The following is a 27,003-nucleotide window of genomic DNA, read 5'->3' as shown; positions in this document are numbered from 1 at the left end:
CTAATATCTTTAAATGGAGTAAACATACAGGATGGCAGTAAAATTAGCATTCCCACCTCCTTGTTGGAACATTGATGTTGTGTGGACACACACACAAGGTGAACAGACAAAATATACATGTGTGGAATGAGCCTCCCTATTCAGAGACAGAGGCCTGGCCCAGGTGGTGGGTGAGATTGGAACGCTTAATCATAATTATAAGTGCTTACTATACAACAAGTACTGAACTAAATGCTGGAGTAGATACGAGATAATCAGGTTGGACACAGTCCCTGCCAAACCATTGTATTTATCGAGCACTCATTGTGCAGAGCACTACACTAAGCCAGTCAGTCAGTCCTATTTACTGAGCACTTACTGTGTGCAGAACACTGTACTAAGCACTTGGGAGAGTGCAAAGTAATAAAATAACACATTCCCTGTCCACAATGAGCTCCACAGTCTAGTGGAGAAGATGGACATTAATATAAATTACTTTTATAATAAAATATACTAAGGGCTTGAGAGACTACAATATCACAGAGTTGGTAGACAAGTTCTCTGCCCACAGGGAGCTTAACGTCTAGAGGGGTGAGACAGACATTAAAATAAATTATGGATATTCATTCATTTGTTCAATTGTATTTATTGAGCACTTACTATGTGCAGAACACTGTACTAAGCGCTTGGAAAGTACAATTTGGCAACAAATAGAGACAATCCCTACCCAACAATGGGCTCGCTGTCTAGAAGATATGCACATAAGTGTCGTGGGGCTAAGAGAGGGGTGAATAAAGGGTACAAATCCAAGTGCAAGGGTGAGGCGGAAGGGAGAGGGAATAGAGGAAAGGAGGGCTCTGTCTGGGAGACCTCTTGGAGGAGATGTGATTTTAACAAGGCTTTAAAGGTGGAGAAAGTGATCATCTGTTGGATACAAAGAGGGAAGGAGTTCCTCTGAGCCCCTGTTACACAGGGGGTTCAGTGTCTAAGGGTGGGTCAGAGAACAGAGTATTTAATCCCCATTTTCAAGATGAGGAAACTGAGACCCAGAGATTTTAAGTGACTTGCCCAAGGTCACACAGCAGGCCAGCGGTGGAGCTGGGATTAGAACCTCTAAGTGCCCTGACTTTAAGGCATGTCCTCTTTCCAGAGAAGCAGCACGGCTTAGTGGAAAGAGCACGGGCTTGGGAATCAGAGGACGTGGGTTCTAATCCTAGCTCTGCCATTTGTCAACTGGGTGACATTGGGCAAGCCACTTAACTTCTCTGTGCCCCAGTTACCTCATCTGTAAAATGGGGATTGAGACTGTGAGCCCCATGTGGGACAACCTGATTACCTTGTATCTACCCCTGCACTTAGGACAGTGCTTGGCACATAGTAAGCACTTAACAAATACCATAATTATTATTATTATTATTATTTCCACTCCAAAGCAGGTTTGAGTCCCAGCAAGGCCACTGGTCCGCTGTGTGACCTCCAGAAAGTCATAATCCCTCTGGGCCTTAGTTTCCTCCTCTTAAAAATGGGGAGAAGAGGCCTGTTCTCACAACCTCCCCATGTGGGGCAAAGATTGTGTCTGATATGATTATCCTGTACCTACCCCAGCCTTACAGCAGGGTACTAGACACCCAGTAAAGGGCAAAATAAATTCCCTCACTGATATTGAAATTCTTAGCGTATCTTCTTCAAGAGCACACACCAAATCAGAGGCCTGGTCATGACAGAACCATGTACACTATCAGTGCTTCCCAACCGGTGTACTCACCTACGCTCACGGGAAAGTGGGAGGAAAGGGATTAAAGGGTGGCAGTGGTTGAGTCTCTGTTTTGGACCACCATTATCTTTGATTTGAATGAGCTGCTGCAGACATCATCATTATGGACATTTGAGTACTTACCGTGTGCAGTGAATTGTACTAAGCACTTTGGGAGAGTACAACAGAGTTGTTAAACGCGTTCTCTGCCCACAAAAAGATTACAGTCTAGAAGGGGAGACAGACATTAATGTAAATAAGTTGGTTATAATAAATAGCTTATAGAAATGTGGTCTAGTGGTTAAAGCACAAGCCTGGGAGTCAGCAGGACCTGGCTTCTTATCCTAGCCCTGCCACTTGTCTGCTTTGTGATCTTGGGTAAGTCATTTCACTTATCTGTCACTCAATTAGCTCATCTGTTAAATGGGGATTAATAATAATAATAATAATAGTACTTTTTAAGTGCTTACTATGTGCCAAGCACTGTTCTAAACACTGGGGTAGATACAAGCTAATCAGGTTGTCCCATGTGGGGCTCAAAGTCTTAATCCCCATTTTACAGATGAGGTAACAGGCATAGAGAAGTTAAGTGACTCACCCAAAGTCTCACAGCAGACGGGTGGGGCAAATATCAGATTCCCAAATAATAATGATAATAATTATTATGGCATTTACTAAGCACTTACTATGTGCAAAGCATTGTTCTAAGCACTGGGGAGATTACAAGGTGATCAAGTTGTCCCATGGGGGGCTCACAGTCTTAATTCCCATTTTACAGATGAGGTAACTGAGGCACAGAGAAGTTAAGTGACTTGCCCAAAGTCACACAGCTGACTATTGGCGGAGCTGGGACTTGAACCCATGACCTCTGACTCCAAAGCCAGTGCTCCTTCCACTGACACACGCTGCCCAAAGATCACAGACCCAAGTGCATAGATGATGCAGAAGGAAGAGGGAGTTGAGCAAAAGAGGCCTTAATCAGGGAAGGCCTCTGGGAGGAGATGTGACTTTAGTAAGGCTTTGAAGGGGGGGAGATCCTAAAGTGTACATGAAAATAAAAGATAACAGACCCCCAAATTTGCAGTGTGCCACAGGGCCGCTGATAATAATAATAATGATGATGGCATTTGTTAAGCGCTTACTATGTGCATAGCACTGTTCTATGTGCTGGGGGGATACAAGGTGATCAGGTTGTCCTACGTGGGGATCACAGTCTTCATCCCCATTTTATAGATGAGGAAACTGAGGCACAGAGAAGTTAAGTGACTTGCCCAAGGTCACACAGCAGACGTGGCAGGGCTGGGATTAGAACCCATGAACTCTGACACCCAAGCCTGGGCTCTTTCCACCGAGCCACACTGCTTCTCACGCTGATGCATTTTTCATGACCATCATGCTGACAAAGGACCATTCTTAAGCTACCTCTTTAATCGAGGCATGAAATGCAGTCTCTTCTGTGACCTGAGTAATTGAATATCTCCACTAATACAAGGAGGACCTAAATAACCGCTACAAAAACATGATACCGTCATTAATGTTTGAGAGGAATTGTTTTGTCAAGTGCCGGGGGTACATGTAGGAGCAAATGAAGGGGAAAGTTTACTTCATCTGTTTTTAAGGAAAAGAAAGGAAAGAGAAAATGGGTGAGGGAGGATGGGCAGGAAGGATGATGACAGGGTTTCGCTCCAGGCCGCTTTACGAACGGTCGAGAAATAGAAGTAGCAGAAATGCAGCAATTATTGTGTGTGTCTCACTCACTCGTGCCCAAGCGGTGTGCGTTGCAGTTGATAGAAGCAGGGACCACAGTTTGGTGATGGAATGGATGGATATCATAAAGATGGAGCCACTCAATTAGGGTGAGAGGATCAATTAGTCCTATTTATGTATATTTAGTGCATTTATTGAGTGCTTACTGTGTGCAGAACACTGAACTAAGCGTTTGGGAGAGAACAATGTAACAGACACATTCTCTCCCCTTCTAGACTGTAAGCTCTTTATGGACAGGGAATGTATCTGCTAATTTGGCTATATTGTTACAGTACAACAGTGTAACAGACACATTCCCTGCCCATAATGAGCTTACAGCCTAGAGGGGGAGAGACACATTGATATAAATAAATGACAGATTTGTACATAATTTCCATGGGACTCAAAGGGGGGATGAATAAAGGGAGCAAGGCAGGGAGATGCAGAAGGGCATGGGAGAAAAGGAAAGGAGAGCTTAGTGAGGGAAGACCCCTTGGAGGAGATGGGCCTTCAAACTCGGGAGAGCAAACGTCTGTCGAATATTTATTCATTAGTATTATTTATTGAGTGCTTAATGTGTGCAAAAACTGTACTAAGTGCTTGAGAGAGTTCAATATAACGACAGACATATTCCTGTCCACAATGAACTCACAGTCTAGAGGGGGAGATGGACATTAATATAAATAGATAAATAAATATCAGACATATAAAGATGTATACATATGTGCTGTGGGGATGGCAGGGAGGATGAATGAAGGAGCAAGTAAGAATGGTGCAGAAGGGAATGGGAGAAGAGGGCTTAGTCAGGAAAGGCTTCTTGGAGGAGATGTGGCTTCAACAAGGTTTTGAAGTGGGGGAGAGCAATTATTTGCTGATATGAGGAGGGAGGGTGTTCCAGGCCAGAGATAGGATGTGGGTGAGAGGCTGGCGGTGAGACAGACAAGATCAAAGTACAGTGAGAAGGTTGGCATTAGAGGAATGAAGTGTGTAAACTGGGTTGTAGTAGGAGAGCAGCAAGGTGAGGTACAATGGGGCAAGGTGATTAATTGTTTTAAAGTCAATGGTGAGAAGTTTTTGTTTGATGTGGAGATGGATGGGCAACCACTGGAGTTTCTTGAGGAAGGGGGGAAACGTGGTCTGAATGTTCAGAAGGAAAATGATTCGGGCAGCAGAATGGAGTATGGACCGGAATGGGGAGAGACAGGAGGCAGGGAGGTTAGCAAGGAGGCTGGTACAAAAGCAGTGTGGCTCAGTGGAAAGAGCCCGGGCTTTGGAGTCAGAGGTCATGGGTTCAAATCCCGGCTCCTCCATCAGCTGTGTGACTTGGGGCAAGTCACTTAACTTCTCTGTGCCTCAGTTACCTCATCTGTAAAATGGGGATTAAAACTGTGAGCCCTGGTAGGACAGCCTGATCATCTTGTAACCTCCCCAGTGCTTAGAACAGTGCTTTGCACATAGTAGTCATTTAACAGATACCATCATCATTATTATTACAATAATCAAGGTAGGCTAGAATAAGTGCTTGCATTAATGTGGTAGCAGTTTGGATGGAGGGGAAGGGGTGAATCTGAAGAAGGATGGTGCTGCTGACTTGTAGTTGTACTTCCCAAGCACTTAGTACAGTGATCTGCACACAGTAAGCGCTCAATAAATACAATTGAATGAATGAATGGTGTTCCAAGCCAGAGTCAGGAAGTGGACTAGAGAGGATCCCAGGCAGCACGGGAGATTAAGGACTGTACTCACTAGACAAGGGATTCCCAAACTGGGAAGGACCCCCTTTCAGTCCCTGTGCCTTGGCTAAATTCAAGACTGGGCAGATTGGTGCCCCTCACCAACATGCCTGCTGCCCTGAGAAAAGAATAATAATAATAATGATGGCACTGATTAAGTGCTTACTATGTGTAAAGCACTGTTCTAAGCACTAGGGAGATTACAAGGTGATCAGGTTGTCCCTCAGGGGGCTCACGGTCTTAATCCCCATTTTACAGATGAGATAACTGAGGCACAGAGAAGTTAAGTGACTTGCCCAAAATCATACAGCTGACAATTGGTGGAGCCGGGGTTTGAACCCATAACCTCTGACTCCAAAGCCCGTGCTCTCTCCACTGAGCCACGTAGGCCTTGGGGGCATCGAGGGCGGCGACACAGAGGCTTCATGGCCCTGTGAACGGAACCTGGTTGGTGAAATTGAGGGGAACCCACTGAAGCTGATGATAGAAGAAGCGCAGCCCAGAGGAATGAGGCGCCGGAATGAGGAATGAAGCTGGGTTCCAATTCCAGCTCCACCACTTGTCTGCTGTGTGACCTCGGCCAAGTCGCTTCATTTCTCTGTGCTTCAGTTACCTTGTCTGTAAAATGGGGATTTAGATTATAAACCCCATGTGAGACAGGGACTGTGTCCAGCCTCAGAAAATATCTACCCCAGCGCTTAGTACAGTACCTGGCACATAGTAAGCGCTTGAGAAATACCACAATTATCATCCAGTGGGCCAGGCTGCTTCCCATTGTTCCTCAAGGAGTCCTATGGTGTCCCTTTAAAAAAAACAATACTGGGCTGGGTACAAAATAGGGCTATATTGGACTCCCCGAAGCACTTAGTACAATGCTCTGCACATAGTAAGCGCTCAGTAAATACCACTGACGATGATGGTGACTGACTCATGATGTCATTGCCTATAGCTGAGTTCTCACGCATACCCAGAGAGTTCCCTTATAATGGACGTTGTGTTCTTGAAGACCTCCATTCTATGGAAAACCCACATTTTAATAACCACTGATTCAGTGAGAAGCAGTGAGGCCTCAGTAGCGGTGTGGACTAGTGGAAAGAGAATCAGAAGGACCTGGGTTCTAATCCCCACTCTGCCACTTGTCTGCTGTGTTACCTTGAGCAAGTCACTTCACTTCTCTATGCCTCAGTTACCTCACCAAAATGGGTATTAAGAGTGTGAACCGCATGTGGGACAGGGACTGTGTCCGACCTGATTACCTTGTATCTATCCCAGCATTAAGTAGAGATGCAGCATGGCCTATTGGATAGAGGATGGGCCTGGAAATCAGAGAACCTGGCTTTTAATCCCAGCTCTGCCACTTATCTGCTGTGCAACCTTGGGCAAGTGACTTCACTTCCCTGTACCTCAGTTAACTCACGTGCAAATGAGAATTAAGACTGTGAGCCCCATGTAGGACAAGGACTGTGTCTAACCTGATCACCTTGTATCTACCACAGTGCTTAGTACTGTGCCTGGCACATAATAAGCACTTAAATATCATAAAATAAATAAAATAAATAATAATACTGTCTGGCACATAGCACTTAGATACCATACAAAAATTAGTATACTGGGGCATAGGAAGACATTATCATGAATGACATTTTTCACCACAAATTCCTATATTATTGTGATGGCTACCACTAGGAGAATGCTGACATCCTTGCCATTTCTGGTTATGTTATTACATTGAACACTGAAAAGTTGTACAGGATGATGCAGAACTGTGAGGGTAGAAGGGAATGTAGGAAATACAGCAGCATTGTGTCTTCTTCCTCTAGGCTGTAAGCTCATTGAGGGTAGGGAACACGTCTACCAACTCTGTTGCATTATACTCTCCCAAGCAGTTAATACAGTGCTCAGCACAGTGAGCCCTCAATGAATATCATTGATGGATAGATGTCATGCACATGCAGACAACTTGCACCATCTTGTAAAACACACAAGAGCAGAAAAGACTTGTGCTGTAGGAAGAATGTTCCCTAATTCTCTCATCGTGTTATATCCAAACTGTAAAATGAAAACCTGTGGTAGACCAGAACTGGGAATACATCTGTTTTCCTTTCTCTCTGGAGGGAAGATGATACTGTTTTTTAACACACAGTGTACACAAACTAAGCATTCTGAGAAGAAATCAATTGATCATTCAGGCCATAGCATTTATTGGGTCCCTATGGTATGCAGAGCACTGTATTAAGTGCTTTGGAGAGTAAGATAGAGTTAGACAACAAGAAATTTACAATCTAGCCTGAGAGAGAGACAATGAGATAATTTAGTTAGGAGGAAGGGTATGAGGAATATGCCCATCAGCTCTGTTGTACTTACCTAGCAGAGTGCTCTGCATAGAGCACCTACACAATTCTAGTAGTAAGAGTATTTATTAAGCACTTACTGTGTGCAGAGCACTTTGTTAAGCACTGGGAGAAAATACTTAGAAGGGAATTAGACACGGTTAATTAATTCATTAGGTGCTCTTTCCAAGAGATTCTATTGAACAAAGGTGACGCTTGGTGAAGCTAACTCTCATGGGGAGTTCACTTTCAAAACTGAGGTGGTGGAATCAGTTGCTCACAGTACAAAAGACATTGGTTCAGTGGAAACAGCATGGACTTGGGAGTCAGAGGTCATGGGTTCGAATCCCAGCTCTACCAATTGTCAGCTGTGTGACTTTGGGCAAGTCACTTAACTTCTCTGTGCCTCAGTTACCTCATCCGTAAAATGGGGATGAAGACTGTGAGCCCCACGTGGGAAAACCTGATCACCTTATATCCTCCCCAGCGCTTAGAACAGTGCTTTGCACATAGTAAGCGCTTAACAAATGCCATCATTGTTATTATTGTTGGTTTTGCCTTCCGATTTTAAATCATAGTAATAATAATGACAGTGGTGTTTGTTAAGCACTTGCTATGTGACAGGCACTGTACTAAGCGCTGGGGTAGATATGAAATCATCAGGTCCCACGTGGGGCTCACAGTCTAAGCCAGAGGGTGTTATTGGGTAGGGATTGTCTCTGTTGTCAAATTGTACTTTCCAAGCGCTTAGTTCAGTGCTCTGCACACAGTAAGCACTCAATAAATACGATGGAATGAATGAACGAATCATCATTTTGCAGCTGAGAAAATTGAGGCCTAGAGAAGTGAAGTGACTTGTCCGATGGGAATTATACCCATTCTACTGCAGATCTGGCATTAGAACCCACATCCTCTGGCCCCCCAGGCCTGTGCTTTACCCACTAGGGCGGCTCTGTGTGAGACGTCACTTATATTACAAACAGCTAGATCAACTCGGTCCAAAGGCAGCCCCCAAGAGCAACAGCCCAAGAAAGCAAGAGGAAAATTAATGACCTCATCTCACTAACGCCACACGTTAGAGACAAGAGGCTAAGAGAGGCAAAGAGCACAGCAGGGTCTCAGTCAAGGAGCATCTGTGGAGGAGGGAAACGACAGTGAAATCTCCTGTCAAAAGGCCATTAAGGGGAAATTAAGGCCCCCCTGGGTCAAGAAAAAAAATCCATTAAGAGGGAAGAGCTGTTGCATGTCATTCATGATAAATCTTTACAAAACACAAACGGACCAGGCCTTAGGACATGGCTTAAAATCAGTGCTGCGGTACAAGAACTAAACTCTCGATTGGACTGGTCACAGCTGACAATTATCATTATTGTTGTTATTAGTATTATTGTATTTGTTAAGGGCTTGCTATATGTCAGGCACTTTCCTAAGTGCTGGGACAGATACAACTTAGGCAGGTCAGACACAGACCCTGCCCCACATGGGGGTAACGGTCTAAATAGGAGGGGATACGGGCATGGAGTCCTCATTTCACAGAGAGTAATAATAATAATGATGGCAATTGTTAAGCACTTACTATGTGCCAAGCACTGTTCTAAGCACTAGGGGGAAGTACAATTTAATCAGGTTGTCCCACATGGGGCTCACAGTCTTAATCCCCATTTTACAGATGAGGTAACTGAGGCCCAGAGAAGTTATGACTTGCCCAAAGTCACACAGCTGACAAGTGGCAGAGTCAGGATTAGAACCCATGACCTCTGACTCCCAAGCCAGTGCTCTTTCCACTGAGCTACACTGCTTCTCTAGAGAAGTGAAGTGACTTATCCAAGATCACACAGCAGGCAGCTGGGATTAGAACCCAGGTCCTCTGACTCTCAGGCCCGTGCTCTTTCCACTAGGCCATGCTGCTTCTCTCGCTCTCTGTTCGACTGTGAACTTCTGTGGGCAAGGATCATACTCATTTATACCCATTCTCAGCATTTATGTATGGCCATATATTTATTCTGATTACTGATTTGATTAGATTATTCTGATTTTCAGGTCTGTTAAAACTGCCTGTGGGCAAGAAATGTGTTGCTTTGTTTTATACTTGCCAACTGCTCTCAGTGCATGCTCAATAAATGCTGTCACTCCCCCACACCACTTAAACACATATCTATAAATTACCAATGATTTATCTGTCTGTTCTCCCCTCTAGACTGTCAGCTTGCTGTAGGCAGGGATCCATCCTCCTGGGCATTCAGTACAGTGCTTTCCACTCAGTAAGTGCTCAATAAATATGATTGAATGAATGAATTCAGAGGAAACAGGCCCAAGAGTGTAAGGGCTGCAAAACTGAGAGCCCCAAGGAGTTGGATGAAGCCTTGTTGCCCCCAGGAAAGAAAGTAACCCTACCCTCCCCCTAAACTGCCTCTGACCACCCCCATATCATGCTCACCCTGCTCACTGCTAACTAAATTCCTGATTCTCAGTGGTGGATCGATTATCATCTGGAAAATGGGGATTAAGACTGTGAGCCCCCCGTGGGACAACCTGATCACCTTGTAACCTCCCCAGTGCTTAGAACAGTGCTTTGCACATAGTAAGTGCTTAATAAATGCTATCATTATTATTATTATCATCCTACTCTGCGGGGTGGGCCCCACCTTGGCTCTCTAGGCCCACAGCCTGCTCTCAGCCCACCTGGAGTGTCCCCCTCATATTCTGGGCACTACCCCCCTGTTCACCTTATCCACCTTGCACATCCTCCCCTAGTTCCTGGTGGGAGCCCCTCAAACCAGCCGGGCTTGAAAAACCATCAGAAGCCAAAGGCCAAACTAAAACAAAATGCTGTACGCGATCAGAGGAGGAGAGGAAGCCTATTTTTTCTCTCTACCCTCATATTCCCTTAACGATCCTCTGGCACCTTTGGTAAACCGGTCTTAGCCGTTGAAATGTAAATCCCTCTCAGGGCTGGAGGTCAACTGATCATTCACAGAGCCCCTGTTGACTGTGAAGCACTGTACTAGACTTTTGGGAGAGCGTCATGGAAGCCAAGCCAGACGATCCCCCGTTCTCAAGGATCTTACAAACAAATTATTCAGTAATGGTGGGGAAAGGAGGAAGAAGAAAAGAACAGTTGTAACAGCCATACTTCACTACTGCATAAATCATCTATCAATAACAATGGTAAGTTTACGTCTCCCCACTTCTTAAGAACCTCCAGTGGTTGCCCATGCACCTCCACATCAAACAGCAACTCCTTGCCACTGGCTTTAAAGCACTCATTCTGCTTGCCCCATCCTACTTCATCTCACTATTCATTCAGTCATATTTAGTCCACACACTCCGCTCCTTTGGCACCAGTTTACTCACTGTGCTCTGATCTATGCACTTCCGTCTGTGACCTTTAGACCTCTGATATTCCCCCCAACCCCTCAGCACTTATGTGCATATCTTTAAATCATATGTTGAAAATTACTTAATCATATTAATGTCTGACTCTCCTTCTAGACTAAGCTCATTGTGGGCAAGAAACGTGTCTGCTAGTTCTGTTGTATTGTGCTCTCCCAAGCACTTAGTATGGTACTCTGCACATAGTAAGTGCTCAATAAGAAGCAGCAGAGAAGCAGCGTGGCTCAGCGGAAAGAGCACGGGCTTTGGAGTCATGGGTCATGGGTTTGAATTCCAGCTCTGCCAATTGTCAGCTGTGTGACTTTGGGCAAGTCACTTAACTTCTCTGTACCTCAGTTCCCTCATTTGTGAAATGGGGATTAAGACTGTGAGCCCCCCGTGGGACAACCTGATCTCCCTGTAACCTCCCCAGTGCTTAGAACAGTGCTTTGCACATAGTAAGCGCTTAATAAATGCCATTAAAAATAAATAAATAAATACCATCGATTGATCAAATTCTGCTTTATTTTAAGAGTCTGTAGGTGTCCACTTTGGTGCTCAGTACATAGTAGGTGTCCCAATTCCGCCAACTGATCAATGGAAGTTAGGGGAGGGAGGAAGAAGAAGCAGAACCCCATTTTCCCTCTGGGTGCGCAAAGCCCCAAGATGGCTTGCTACTCTGTCGTGTTGTACTCACCCAAGTGCTAAGTATAGCACTCTGCACACAGTAAGCACTCAATAAATATGACTGATTGATTGGTTCTGACAACCTGTCTCTGCAGCTTAGAAATGGAGAGCTAAATGGAACTTTCACCCGGCAGAAGCTCTCCTTTGTTTGGATCCGTGTGGGCTGGGTGAGGAGAAAATGTTTCCTGTCTGCTGTTGGATAATTTGGAGACCTGAAGGTTAAGGCCCTATCCTGATCTAAGAGAATAAACAACTTCATAAGCACCTACCCCTGCAGCTCAGACAATGGCTGTGACTCATTCTATATTCTGAAAGTTTCAATCTGGAGAGAGAGCTCGTTCGCTTCTCAAATAGTTCTACTCATTGTCAAGGCCTGGAACTTTCAGGGGAAAAAAAAATCCATGTGACAGTGGGTTTTTCCTTGGGCGCCAGCTAATAGTAATAATAATAATGGCATTTGTTAAGCGCTTACTATGTTCAAAGCACTTGGGAGGTTACAAGGTGATCAGGTTGTCCCACAGGGGGCTCACAGTCAATCCCCATTTTACAGATGAGGTAACTGAGGCCCAGAGAAGTTAAGTGACTTGCCCAAAGTTACACAGCTGACAATTGACGGAGCTGACCTCTGACTCCAAAACCCATGCTCTTTCCATTGAGCCACGCTGGTTCCAGCATGAGAACAAAGCAGGAACAAAGTCTGAAGTTCTACCAGGCAATTAGAGGCATGAGGCAGTTTGCAGCTTTAGCCATTTTTCCACCAGATGCAGTGTGGTCTAGTGGACAGACCACGAGTCTGGGAGTCAGAAGGACCTGGGTTCTAATCCCGCCTACTCCACTTATCTGCTGTGTGACCTTGAGCAAGTCATTTCACCCCTCTGGACCTAAGCTACCTCACCTGGAAAATGGGGATTGAGCCCGGTGTGGGACAGGGACTGTGTCCAATCCGATTTGCTTATATTCAGCCTAGCGCTTAGAACAGTGCCTGATATATAGTAAGCACTTAAATACCATTACAATTATTGAGAAGCAGCGTGGCTCAGTGGAAAGAGCATGGGCTTTGGAGTCAGAGGTCATGGGTTCGAATCGCAGCTCTGCCAATTGTCAGCTGTGTGACTTTGGGCAAGTCACTTAACTTCTCTGGGCCTTAATTACCTCATCTGCAAAATGGGGATTAAAACTGCCAGCCCCCCGTGTGACAACCTGATCACCTTGTAACCTTCCCAGCGTTTAGAACAGTGCTTTGCACATAGTAAGTGCTTAATAAATGCCATTTTTATTATTATTATTAATTATTATTATTTTCTAATCCTGGCTCCTCCACCTATCTGCTCTGTGACTTTGGGCAAGTCATTTAACTTCTCTGTGCTTCAGTTACCTCATCTGTAGAGCTGGGGTTAATACTGTAAGCACCATATAGAACAGGGACTGTGTCTAACTCAATTTGCTTGTAACCATCCCAGGACTTAATACAGTGCTTGGCACAGAGTAAGCACTTAAGTACCACAATTAAATAAATATGATTGATTGATTGAAATTGACTAAAAAGGCATCTTTGAAGGACACTCAGTTTTGGAATAGATAATAATAATCATAATAATAAATGTGATATTCATTAAGCACTTACTGTGTCTCAGGCACTCTACTAAACGCTGGGATGATTATAATCAAATTGGATTAGACACAGGCCCAGAGAAGTAACTTGCCCAAGGTCACACAGCACACAAGTGGGGGAGCCGGAATTAGAACCCATGACCTTCTGACTCCCAAGCCTGGGCTCTATCCATTGGGCCATGTTGCCATCCGGCTTGGGGCGAAAAATCTGACTTCTTGCATGAGCTGCTCTGTGATTCTGGAGGTCTGCAGACCTGCTTTTCCTGGGGTTGCTGTTGAAGAAAATGCCCTTCTCTAAATCTGCCCTCCTACATGGAGATATTTGTATTTTCCTTTAGACTGTACACTCCTTGTGGGCAGGGTAGGTGTCTACCAACTCTGTTGTACTGTAATCTCCCAAGCATTTAGTACAGAGCTCTGCACACATTAAGCACTCAATAAATAGGATTGACTGACTGATTCATGGCTACGGACCTCCACTGGGCCTAGGTTTGGAATCAGAAGACTCAGGTTCTAATCCCAGTTTTTACCACTGGTCTGCTGTGGAGACTGTATGCTTGTCCTCTAGACTGCAATCAATCAGTGGTATTTATTGAGCGATTACTAAGTGCAGAGCACTGTACTAAGCACTTGGGAGAGTACAATACAACAGAATTAGCAGATACGTTCCCTGCCCATAACAAGCTTATAGTCTAGAGGGGGAGACAGACAGTAATATATAACAGTAGCTCATCCTCTAGACTGTAAGCTTATTGTGGGCAGGGAGTGTGACTACCAACTCCATTATAACAGTGCTCGGCACATAGTAAGCGCTTAACAAATACCATTATTATTATTATATTGTTGTACTCTCCCAAGCACTTAGTACAGTGCTCTATACACAGTATGCACTCGGTAAATATGATTGACTGACCTTGAGCAAGTCACTTAATGTCTCGGGGCCTCAGTTTCCTCATTCTCCTACAATGAAGATGAGTTACCTGCTTACCCTGCCTCTAAATTGTGAGCCCCATGCAGGTCAGTATTGCCTGTCCTCCCCTCTAGGCTACAAACTCATTGTGGGCAGGGAATGGGTCTGTTATATTGTACTCACCCAAGCACTTAGTACAGTGCTCTGCACATAGTAAGCTCTCAATAAATATGATTGACTGATTAAGCGACTGACAGAGGCCGTGTCCTATCTAGCCCATTGCTGGGCACACTGTTTGCCACAAAGAGTTTAACGTATATCATAAATATTGAATAGGCTATGGCCTAATAGAAGATGCTCCAGTATACCAGTGGCCCAGTCTGATTCCCTGGCCAACTGGATCAGCAGCGGGAATTTCACTGATATGGAGGCTGGAAGCAAATAGAAGACTGGTATAATGAGATGGGAAAATAATAATAATAATTATGGCATTTGTTAAGCGCTATGAGCCAGGCACTTTTCTAAGAGCTGGGGTAGATACAAGATAATCGGGTTGGACACAGTCCCTGTCCCACATAGGGCTCACAATCTTAATCTCCATTTTACAGATGAAGTAACTGAGGTGCAGAGAAGTTAAGTGACTTACCCAAGGTCACACAGCAGACAAGTGGTGGAGTAGGGATTAGAACCTATGACCTTCTGACTCGCAGGCTCGTGCTTCATCTACTCAACTGAGGTTCTAAGCTCTCCTTTACTCTTCTCCGACTCCCTTCAGTGTCACCCTGACTTGCTTCTTTTATTCATTCCTGTCCATAGCCCCATGGCACATATGTACATATCTGTAATCTATTTATACTAATGTCTGTCTTCCCCTCTAGACTGTAAGCTTGTTGTGAGCAGGGAATGTGTCTGTTCATTGTTATATTGTACTCTCCCATGTGCTTAGTACAGTGCTCTGCACACAGTAAGTACTCAATAAATATGGTTGACTGAGGTTCCCCAACCACCGTACACATGCTAATCAATCCTAATCATCTGACTTCCTATCAAACAAAACGGAGTGGGCCACCATATATTTTTTTTTAACTTTTCTTTTGGCATTTCATTCATTCATTCAATCGTATTTATTGCGCGCTTACTGTGTGCAGAGCACTGTACTAAGAGCTTGGGAAGTACAAGTCAGCAACATATAGAGACAGTCTCTACCCAACAACGGGCTCACAGTCTAGAAGGGGGAGACAGACAACAAAACATGTAGACAGGTGTCAAAATCGTCAGTACAAATAGAATTGAAGCTATATGCACAGCATTAACAAAATAAATAGAATAGTAAATATGTACAAGTAAAATAAATAGAGTAATAAATCTGTACAAACATACACAAGTGCTGTGGGGAGGGGAAGGAGGTAGGGTGGGGGGATGGGGAGGAGGAGAGGAAAAAGGGGGCTTGTTAAGCACTTACTATGTGTCAGGCACTGTACCACACAATGGGGCAGAGTCAAGCTAATCAATTTGGACACAGTCCATGTCTCACATGGGGCTCACAGTCTTAAACCCCATTTTACAAATGAGGGAACTGAGGCACAAAGAAGTTAAGTGGCTTGACTAAGGTCACCCAGCGTGGCTCAGTGGAAAGAGCACGGGCTTTGGAGTCAGAGGTCAGGGGTTCAAATTCCGGCTCTGCCAATTGTCAGCTGTGTGACTTCGGGCAAGTCACTTAACTTCTCTGTGCCTCAATTCCCTCATATGTAAAATGGGGATGAAGACTGTGAGCCCCTCGTGGGACAACCTGATCACCTTGTAACCTCCCCAGCACTTAGAACAGTGCTTTGCACATAGTAAGCACTTAATAAATGCTATTTTATTATTATTATTATTAACTGGCAGAGCTGGGATGAGAACCCAGGTCTTTCTGACTCTCAGGCCTGGGCTCTATCCACTAGGCCATGCTGCTTCTCAGTGACCATCTCTGTTTTTGATTTGCTTCTCCATCCTCCAGAGGCAGCACCACGAATTCAAGGAGGGCAGTGGGGAGGTGCACTTGGCAACACTCACCACTTGCCCCAATTCCCACCGCTACCCCTGATGCCACTCAATACATCAACACATTTGAAAAGATGTTTATCTTTTAGACTGTGAGCCCACTGTTGGGTAGGGACTGTCTCTATATGTTGCCAACTTGTACTTCCCAAGCGCTTAGTACAGTGCTCTGCACACAGTAAGCGCTCAATAAATACGATTGATGATGATGATGATAACCATCTCTGCCCCTTTTGGGTAGAGAACACGTCTCTTCTCTATGCTGTACTCTCCCAAGTACTTAGTGTAGTGTATCACATCCACTGGGAGCTCAATGAATACTATCACTACTACCGCTCCTGCAGGAAGTTACCCATAAAGCGGCATCGGCAGGCATCCTTCCCCTGGCCTGGAATGCCCTCCCTCCACACATCCGCCAAGTTAGCTCTCTTCCTCCCTTCAAAGCCCTACTGAGAGCTCACCTCCTCCAGGAGGCCTTCCCAGACTGAGCCCCCTTTTTTCCTCTCCTCCTCCCCACCCCCCCGCCCTATCTCCTTCCCCTCCCCACGGCACTTGTATATATTTGTACAGATTTATCACTCTATTTATTTTACTTGTACATATTTACTATTCTATTTATTTTGTTAATGATGTGCCTATAGCTTTAATTCTGTTTGGATGATTTTGACACGTCTACATGTTTTGTTTTGTTGTCTGTCTCCCCCTTCTAGACTGTGAACCCATTGTTGGGTAGGGACCGTCTCTATATGTTGCCGACTTGTACTTCCCAAGCGCTTAGTACAGTGCTCTGCACTGAACCAATCAATCAATGGAATTTATTGAGCTCTTACTATGCGCAGAGCACTGTTCTAAGCTCTTGGGAGAGTACAACAGAATTAGCAGACTTCTTCCCTGCCCATAGTGGGCTTACAGTCTGGGGGGGCGGGGGGGGCACACATTAATATGAATAATTTATAATAAATAAATTAAAGATATGTACATAAATGCTGTGGGGTCAAGAGTGGGGTGAATACCAAACGTCCAAAGGTCACAGATCAAAGTGCAGAAAGGAGATCAAGCTGGGGAAAAGACGGCCTAATCAGGGAAGGCTTCTTGGAGATGTGACCTAGTGGAAAGAGCCCAGGCTTAGGAGTCAGAAGACCTGAGTGCCAATCCTGCTGTGCAAGTTACTTAACTTTTCTGGGCCTCAGTTCTTCTCTTCTCCCTCCTACTTGGACTGTGATCTCCATGCAGGAAAGGAACTCTGTCCAACTTATTTACCTTGTACTACCCCAGCATTTAGAACAGTGTTTGACACATAAGCACTTAAATACCATAAAAAGCGGGGGGGGGCATTTAAACATCATTAACCATTAATAATAATAATAATAATAATAATGGTATTTGTTAAACGCTTACTATGTGTGAAGCACTGTTCTAAGTGCTGGGGGGGACACAAGGTGATCAGGTTGTCCCACGTGGGGCTCACAATCTTAATCCCCATTTGACAGATGAGGGAACTGAGGCACAGAGAAGTTAAGTGACTTGCCCAAAGTCACACAGCTGACAAGTGTCAGAGCTGGGATTAGAACCCACAACCCAAGCCCAGGCTTTTTCCACCGAGCCGCACTGGAAAGCATGAAGAAGAGCATAAATGAAACAAGAAAGAGAACACTGGGAAACAGTTGAACAAATCACTGAAAGTACAAATATATAAAACCTTTGTGAATACATAATGGACACAAGTGGCACAGGGCCTCACGAACCCAAAGAAAGCAGGATCCAAAGCAAACAAAACGTCACCCATGCAACTCCCTGTCATCCTCAATGGGGTCCCTGTGCTGATATTTCCTTCTCTGAGACAGTTATCTCAGACACCCGAGATGCCATATTAAATGAGGAATCTAGGTGAAGCGGGATTCAATGGCAGTATCTGAAACCCACTAAGGATCTAGTATTTAGTCTAGTGGGATCTAGATCCCACTATGGATCTATGGATTTGAAGCAGCCTGGTTCAGTTGAAAGAGCACGGGCTTTGGAGTCAGAGGTCATGGGTTCAAATCCCAGCTCCACCAATTGTCAGCTGTGTGACTTTGGGCAAGTCACTTAACTTCTCTGAGCCCCAGTTACCTCATCTGTAAAATGGGGACTAAGACTGCGAGCCCCATGTGGGACAATATGACCACCTTTTAACTTTCCCAGCGCTTAGAACAGTGCTTTGCACATAGTAAGTGCTTAATAAATGCCATTATTATTATTATTATCTAGACAAAAATAGACCTTCTTTTAGAATGAGGGGGATTACGGTTCTTACAGATTTCACACTAAGGAGAACTCATGCCTCACTGGGGGTCATGTACACTGTGTTTCCCCACATGGCTCCAATCCAGGGGTAGTCCCGCTCGGGACAGGGAAGGGGTGCTGTGGGATGTGATGTGTACGCACGGTTTTCACATGTGGGATCTACTTACAGTCATCACAGGCCCATGTCCGTAGTCCCCTGACCCAGCAGGCAGTTGCTTAGTAGCCACCATGGTCTTGTTGCACCCACACTAACCAGCCTCGATTTTATCTGTCTCGCCACCAACCTCTTGCCCACGTTCTGCCTCTGGCTTGGAAAACCCTCCCTCTTCATATCTGAGAGACAATGACTCTCCACTTCTTCAAAACCTTACTGAAGACACATCTCCTCCAAGGGGCCTCCCTGACTAAGCCCTGCTTCCCTCTTCTCCCACTCCCTCCTCATCCCCCTGACTTGCTCTCTTTATTCACCATCCCTCCCCATCCCCCTGACTTGCTCTCTTTATTCACCATCCCTCCCAGCCTCACAGCACCCATGTCCGTGTGACTTTGAGCAAGTCACTTCACCTCACTGTGCCTCAGTTACCTCATCTGTAAAACGGGGAAGAAGACTGTGAGCCCCACATGGGACAAACCGATCACCTTGTATCCTCCCCAGCACTTAGAACAGTGCTTTGCACATAGTAAGTGCTTAACAAATGCCGTCATTATTATTATTATATCTGAATTTATTTCTTTGTATTAATGTCTGTCTTCCCCTCTAGACTGTTAGCTCGCTGTGGGCAGGGATTGTGTCTGTGTCTTGTACTCTTCCAAGAGCTTAGTGCAGTGCTTTGAACACAGTAAGTGCTCAATAAATATGATTGAATGAATGAATATTTGTCAGGATTGGGCCTATCCACTTCCCAGAATGCTGTACGTGGTTCATCAGCCAGAAACCCCCTTGCCACTGCTGGCACAGCTCCAGCCTGCTGGGCTGAGTGCGGACTAGAACCCACGTTTCCTGATTCCCAGATCCACTTCCCGCTTTTCCATGATACCAACCACAGGACTGAACTGCTCTAAAGTCTTAATATGTGCCAGACACTGTACAAAGCTCTGGGGTAGAGATTAGCTTAATCAAGTTGGACACAGTCCATGTCCTACGCTGGGCGATCAGCCTCAATCCCCATTTTACAAATGAGGTAACTGAGGCACTTAGAAGTTAAGTGACTCGCCCAAGGTCTCACACCAGACAAGCGGCGGAGCTGGGGTTAGAACCCAGGTCCTCTGACTCCCAGGATCACGTGGAAAGCTCCACTGCTACTCTTGTATATCATAGCCATGTTAAATCCCAACACTAAACACATAGTATAACCTTAATAAATGCCATAATTCTAAAAAGCATTTCCAAAAGTGTCTTCTAAAACTCTTCTTCGCAGACACAGATATTTTCCTGATGCTTTCTAGGCCAATCCTGGCTCATAAGAAGTCAAAGAGCTAGTGTAGTTCTATCAAAAGGTCATATATACTGAGTGCCTACTTGGCCCCAGAACTGTATTGAGGAGTTCATTCATATAATCATATTTATTGAGCACTTACTGTGTTCAAAGCACTGTACTAAGCACTTGGGAGAGTACAATGCAACAATAAAGATACATTCCCTCCCACAATGATCTTACAGTCCAGAGGAGGAGACAGACATTAAAACAAATAAATAAATGAATGACACGTGGACATTAGTGCTATGGGGCTGGGAAGGGCTTGGGAGTCAGAGGTTGTAGGTTCCAATCCCGGCTCCACCACTTGTCAGCTGTGACTTTGGGCAAGTCACTTAACTTCTCTGTGCCTCAGTTCCCTCATCTGTAAAATGGGGATTAAGACTGTGGGCTCCACGTGGGACAACCTGATTGCCTTGTATCTACTCCAGCACTTAGAACAGTGCTTGGCACATAGTAAGTGCTTAACTAATTCCATCATTATTATAAAGGGAGCATGTCAGGGTGATCTAAAGGGAATGGGAGAAAAGGAAAGGAGAGCTTAGTCAGGGAAGCCCCTTGGAGGAGATGTGTCTTCAATAAGGTTTTGAAGAGGAGGAGAGTAATTGTCTCTCAAATATGAAGAGGGAAGGCGTTCCAAGCCAGAAGCAGGGTGTGGAAGATAGGTCAGCGGTGAGATAAACAAGATTGAGGTACAGTAAGAAGATCAGCATTAGAGAAGCCAAGTGTGCCAGTTGGGTTGTAGTAGGAGAGTAGTGAGGAGATGTAGGAGGGGGCAAGGTGATTGACAGCTTTAAAGACAATGGTGAGGAGCTTTTGTTTGATGTGGAGGTGGATGGGCAACCACTGGAGGTTCTTGAGGAGTGGGGAAACATGGTCTGAACGTTTTTAAAGAAAAACAATCTGGGCAGCAGAGTGAAGCATGGACTGGTGTGGGGAGCAGTGGGGACAGTTCAAATGAATCAGAAGACACAATTTCCGCCCTAGAAGAGCAAACAATATAGTGGCAAAGACAGACCCAAGATAAGTCACAATAAGAAGAAGGATGAGTACTTGGATCACACGAACTACTTAAATTGTAGAGTTTGTGTACCTGGCTCCTGAAGGCTAAAGAGACTAAAGGCAAACGGTCAAGAAATTACAGAATGCCTTTAGGGTAAAGTAGGAAAGGAATTAAATAAGCAGGGAGTCAAATTGTATTAAAATAAAGGAAGAAAGGAAGGCTATTTACTCTGTTCACTTGAAGGAACCTAAAATGCTCCTGAGGTACAGGACTGATCATGTTATGGGAGTTGAGGGGGACAAGGTATTGATCAAGCTGTTTTTTTCACTGACCTGGGCCCAACTTGTCAGGTAATAACAATAATAATTATTATTGTGGTATTTGTTAAATGCTTACTATGTGCCAGGCACTGTACTAAGCACTGGGGTGGATACAAGAAAATTGGGTTGGATACAGTCCCTGTCCCAAATGGGGCTCACAGTCTCAATCCCCATTTTACAGATGAGGGAACTGGGGCATGGAGAAGTGAAGTGACGTGCCCAAGGTCACACAGCAGACAAGTGGCTGCTGTTATCTGTTATGTGACCTTGGGTAAGTCACTTAACTTTTCTGTGCCTCAGTTACCTTGCCTGTAAAATGGAGATTAAGAGTGTAAGCCCCATGTAGAACAGGGACCGTGTCCAACCTGATTAGCTTGTATCTACCCCAGCGCTTAATATGGTGCCTGGTATATATTTTAAGCATTTACCAGCACCAGGCACTGTACTAAGCACTGGGGTAGATGCAAGCTAATCCAGGTGGACAGAATCCATGACTCAGGTGGGGCTCACAGTCTTAATCCTCATTTTATAGATGATGCAAATGACGCCCAGAAAAGTGAAGTAACTTGCCCAAGGTCACACAGCATGAGGGTAGGGAATGTGTCTGTTTATTTTGGTATTGTACTCTCCCAAGTGTTTAGTACAATGCTCTGCACACAGTAAGCACTCAATAAATACAACTGAATGAACACAAGTGGCAAAGGCAGGATTAGAACTCAGGTCCTTCTGACCCCCAGGCCTGTGTTCTATCCACGAGGCTATGCTGTTTTTCCTTAGGCCATGCTGCTTCTCAGGAGCCAGAGTCCAGAGCCACATGAAGGGAGGGGGAGTGCTGAAAATTTTAGCCATGGACATAAGAGCATTTGGTGCCACATTAGTCCTGGAGAGGGAACAGACCAGATGAAGACTGGACTGTCGACTGTAAAACTGGACAACTGGCCACTCTAGTTCAGATTTGGGGGTGGCCCTTGGATCAGTCTTTTCTGTCATACATGCATGGAGAGGATTTCCTTGTTAGCAGTATTGTCTTAAAATAGCAATATCTGTATAGATATATCAGTGATTGATGGATCAGTGGGGTAAAAATAAAATTCCTCTCCATGACATGATGTGGAGGTCTTTGCTGTTTACAGCAGTAGCAATGATAGAAACAAAAACAATGATAATAACAATAATAATATTTGTTAAGCTCTTACTATGAGCCAAACACTGTACTAAGCACTGGGTTAGATATAAGATAATCAGGTCAGACACCGTTCCTGTCCCACATGAGATTCACAGTCTTCGTAGGACGTAAAACAGGTATTTAATATCTTTTATGAAGATGAGGAAACTGCCAAACAATGACTCGCCCCCACTTCAAAGCCCTACTGAAGGTTCACCTCCTCCAAGAGGCCTTCCCAGATTAAGCCCCCTTTTCCTCAGCTTCCCCTCCCTTGTCATCTCGACTCGCTCCCTTTCTCTCCCCCCTGCACCCCACAGCACTTATGCATATATCTATAATTCTATTTATTTATATTGATTCCTGTTTACTTGTTTTGATGATGTCTGTCTCCCCCCACTCTAGATTGTAAATCCACCATGTGCAGGGATTGTCTCTATTGCTGTAATGCAATTTCCAAGAGCTTAGTACGGAGCTCTGCACACAATAAGCGTTCAATAAATACGATTGAATGAATGAATAAATGAATGAGGCACAGAGAAGTTACATGATTTGCCTCAGGCCACCCAGAAAGCAAGTAACAGAGCAGGGATTAGACCCCAGTCCTCTGACTGGGCTTTTTCCAGTAGGCTAAGCGGCTTCTAAACTTCAAAATGGGAGAGTCTCTTGACCTCCCTCTTTTTTTGCTGTTGTTGGTATTTGCTAGGCACACTATATGTGCCAAGTTCTGGGGTAGATACAAAAGAATCAGATTGGGCACAATCCCTGTCTCACATGGGGGTCTTTAAAGAAAAGGGTGATGACCACCTGTCTCCATGACTAGTCTGCTGCAAATCTATTTATTTCCATCCCAAATGGTTGGCATAACACAGAAAAAAACAGCCCATGCTGTTCAACAGCAGCAGCTCCAAATAAAATATTTTTGTTTCAAAGACCACAAAAATGGCTCAAGGTCAAGGTATCATTCCTTCAGAAATCCAAGCACTTTCTGGCCTGTATTCAAAGTTTGTTTATTCATTCTTTCAATCGTATTTATTGAGCACTTACTGTGTGCAAAGCACTGTACTAAGGGCTTGGGAGAGCAGAGTAGACTTCTAGACTGTGAGCGCACTGTTGGGTAGCGACTGTCTCTATATGTTGCCAACTTGTACTTCCCAAGCGCTTAGTACAGTGCTCTGCACACAGTAAGCGCTCAATAAATATGATTGATTGAGTACAATGACAAACAAACACACCCCCTACCCACAATGACCTCATAGTCTTGAGGGGGAGACAAATATTAATGTAGATAAATAGATAAATTATAGATACATATATATGTGCTGTGGGGCTGGGAGGGAAGATGAATGAAGGGAGCAAATCAGGGTGGTGCAGAATGGAGTGGGAGGAGAGGAGGGCTCAAGTCAGGGAAGGTCTCTTGGAGGAGACGGCCTTTAATAAGGCTTTGAAGTTGGGGAGAGCAATTATAGTAATAATAATAATTATTATGGTACTTGTTAAGTACTTACTATGTGCCAAGCACTGTTCTAAATGCTGGAGTAGTTACAAGGTAATCAGGTACTCCCACGTGGGGCTCACAGTCTTAATCCCCATTTTACAGATGAGGTAACTGAGGCACAGAGAAGTTAAGGGACTTGCCCAAGGTCACCCAGCAGACAAGTGGCAGGGCTGAGATTAGAACTCACATCCTCTGACTCCCAAGCTCGTGCTCTTTCCATTAAGCCACGCTGCTTCTCCTAATTATCTGTCTGATATAAGGAGGAAGGATGTTTCAGGCCATTTCCTGAAACAGGAGTTGGGCTGATTCTGGCAGGCAGTTGCCATGTTGTTCCTGTCAAAATCAATTGATAGTATTTATGGAGTGCTTACTACATTCAGAGCACTGTACTAAGCACTTGGGAGAGTCCAGTACAACACTTTATGGCCATCCATTATGCTCTAGAACATTACAGTGCAATATGTAGAATGGCCTCCAAAATAGGTCCTGCCACGACAAATTTCTGTGTATACACACACACAGACGTTAGACATATATACATATACACACACACACACACATTCAGTGTATATACACACTCAACAACAACAGTGTAGACGTTTAACTACGATATCCCAAATTATAAACCGACAAACATATCCCAAAAGCAAGGTCTGAAGGCCAGTTCTCCAGAAATAGATTCCAGGACATGGTGCCTGTAATTTGGACTGTAGCACTGCCAAACTTGCTAAGGAGTTTAACCGTTAATTCTCTTCCCTTCTGCTTCCTTTTTAAGCTCATGGAAGCATTAAAAAATATGGGAAGCTGTTGAAGAAGAACTAGTCAGAAATAAGAGGACGATCTGATAATAAATGTGTTTCATTTTCTAAGCGGCAATGAGAACAGGCCTGATTTAAATTTTTTTGATTTAATGTTCTTCATACATTCTGCCAAAGGAAAGGGCGCCTAAGGGGTTCGGTATATTTCATGTCAGGGTTGTCATCCAAAGAGAAAACCTGCCATTATATGAGAATTGTTCACTTTAAATATCAAGATCGAGGCTTGGTTTCGATTCCCATTTCTGAGTGGGCAAACCTCCAATAAGCTTATCCCCTGAGCTGAAAATCTAGGGTGAACCAGGAACTGCAAGGTGAGGGAAAGCAGAACTGCGAGTCAGCAAGAATTCCCCTTCCAAGGAAGATATTTTAGCCACCATGCCTCCTAGACAGACTGAAGCAGAAAAAATGTTGACTTCCATGGCAGAGGTCATAGCACAAGGCGGAAGGATCCCATCCCTTCCCACGGAACGCTGTCGATCTGAGTTACGGAAACATTTCCCCTTGGAGCCGAAATGGACGTCAAATGTGCCTTTAACGGGGTTCGGTCTCTGTCTTGATGTGCTCTCCATAGCTTTGCTATGTTTGGAGATCTCGGAAGCGATCCCATCTCAGAACCCAGTGATCTCAATTTTCAGGCCCAAACCAAAAGGGATGACTTTGGAGCTTTTGGGCCTCATGAGCCAATCCCCTACTGAAATGGGACCTAATTCAAAGGCATCTTCTGTCATCTATGTGCCACAACTTAGTTGTTCTTTTCATGGCTCCTCATCTCTACATAATGTCGACTCGACCGAGTAGACCAGGAAAAGAGCGAGAGGATTTGGCTGCTGCCAAAGCTGTCCGTGCTCCATCACTCAAAACATCAGTTTTCTAACCTTATTCCATTTACATAAGTTTCAAACATGCATATTAAAAAATACAGGCAATACAGCTTCGATCAGTCAAAATGTCACTTCGATCAGTCAAAATGTCATATATCTTGAAGCGGTGGCTTTGCTATCATTATGGACTGTGCTCGGTATTGTGAAATCTAAGTAGGTTCAAAATTCTGCTTGTCATCTTGAGAAAGGCCAGGATTTTTGCACCATTCAATGGTGTGAAAATGGAGAAAAATCCAAAGGCGGCATAAGGCCGCCTGTTTATTTCCTTTATCGTCTGGCAGTAGTGGAGGAATTGGTGGCTGTTGTTCACCTGGGAATTTCAGGGCAATTAGAATAAAATATAGCTCATAAAGCATCTCCTTCAGTAAAGTTCCTCTCTCTATTAAAATACCCACAGCACTGAACCGTGGCACAGGTTGAAGCGGTGGTGAAACAGAAGGATTTGATCAGACAAGACTGGAATTTGGAGCCACTAAATTACATCTTCGGAAAGCCGATACGTTTCATGGTTTCTATCTCAGCCCCGTTTCATCCCAGCGAAATTAACCACCCCCCCCCAAAAAAAAAAAATCCAAAATCTAATACCAAGGTGAGGAAAACTAGGATTTAATTCTATCGAAATGAAATTTAGCTACCATCTCATAAGCTAGGGAAAAAATCTCATCCTGAACCAAAAGCTGACAGAAGACGACGAGACTTTGGTGGGGGCGGGTGGGGAGAGCATTTTGAGTGAAAAGCCAGATTGAGAAAAGGAGTTTCCGTTGTCAGTGCAAGGCAAGGAAATAAAAAAAAAAACACACAACAAAAAAAATCAACCTCCCATTTGATGCCTAACGATGTCTGCCCGCTATTTCCCTGCTCCTGTCCACCCTAGGAGAGACTTAACTCTCTGCCAAGGGCAAGCTTCATGGGGGGGGAAATCCATCCCTCGGACTTAAAGCCCAGACCCGGAGATCTGATTCCAAAATCTGGGAATCCAGGACGCCTGGATTCCACCTGGGCTGGCGATCGCCCCCCCTCCAAGCTCCCAGATTTTAGCCCCCAAGGTTTTTTTTTTTTTTTCCCGATGCTCTGAAATCTTCTCCCTCCCCACCTTACCTTCCATCATGGTGGCCGAATTGCATTCCTCACTTTCCAAGAGGCCTGAAGGAAGACGGTGGCGGGGGTGGGGGGATGGGGAGGGATGGAATTCCGGGTGGGGGGGATGTTGGGGAGGGGAGGGGTCCTGGGGGTCCCGGCCTTCTTGTCTGCACGGCTGTCCAAGCCAAAAGGGGGGTGGGGGAAGAGCAGGACCGGGGGATGCGATGCCACCGCCGTCCTCCTGGACCACCTGGAGAACCGCGGGAGGATGCTGAGGGATGGAGGAGGGAGGGAGGGAGGGATGGAGGAGGGAGGGATGGAG

The 27,003-nt window shown here is 44.8% G+C and overlaps 1 protein-coding gene across 5 annotated transcripts in view; it reads right to left on the bottom strand.

Annotated features, from left to right (window-relative positions):
- SGIP1 (SH3GL interacting endocytic adaptor 1) overlaps positions 1 to 26,772 on the bottom strand; it is a 111,865-nt gene extending 85,093 nt beyond the window's left edge. For all 5 annotated transcript variants that reach the window (XM_038752269.1, XM_038752271.1, XM_038752270.1 and 2 more), the window contains exon 1: positions 26,700 to 26,772. In XM_038752269.1, coding sequence (XP_038608197.1) covers positions 26,700 to 26,709 — 10 coding nt within the window. In that variant the 5' untranslated portion in view covers positions 26,710 to 26,772. The remainder of the gene's footprint in view (positions 1 to 26,699) is intronic.
- Positions 26,773 to 27,003: the final 231 nt, after the last annotated feature.

This window comes from Tachyglossus aculeatus, chromosome 10 (genome assembly GCF_015852505.1).
Source record: "Tachyglossus aculeatus isolate mTacAcu1 chromosome 10, mTacAcu1.pri, whole genome shotgun sequence".
Lineage (NCBI taxonomy): Eukaryota > Metazoa > Chordata > Mammalia > Monotremata > Tachyglossidae > Tachyglossus > Tachyglossus aculeatus.
The sequence above is the reverse complement of the archived record's forward strand: the minus strand, read 5'-3'. Positions and strand labels throughout refer to the sequence as shown.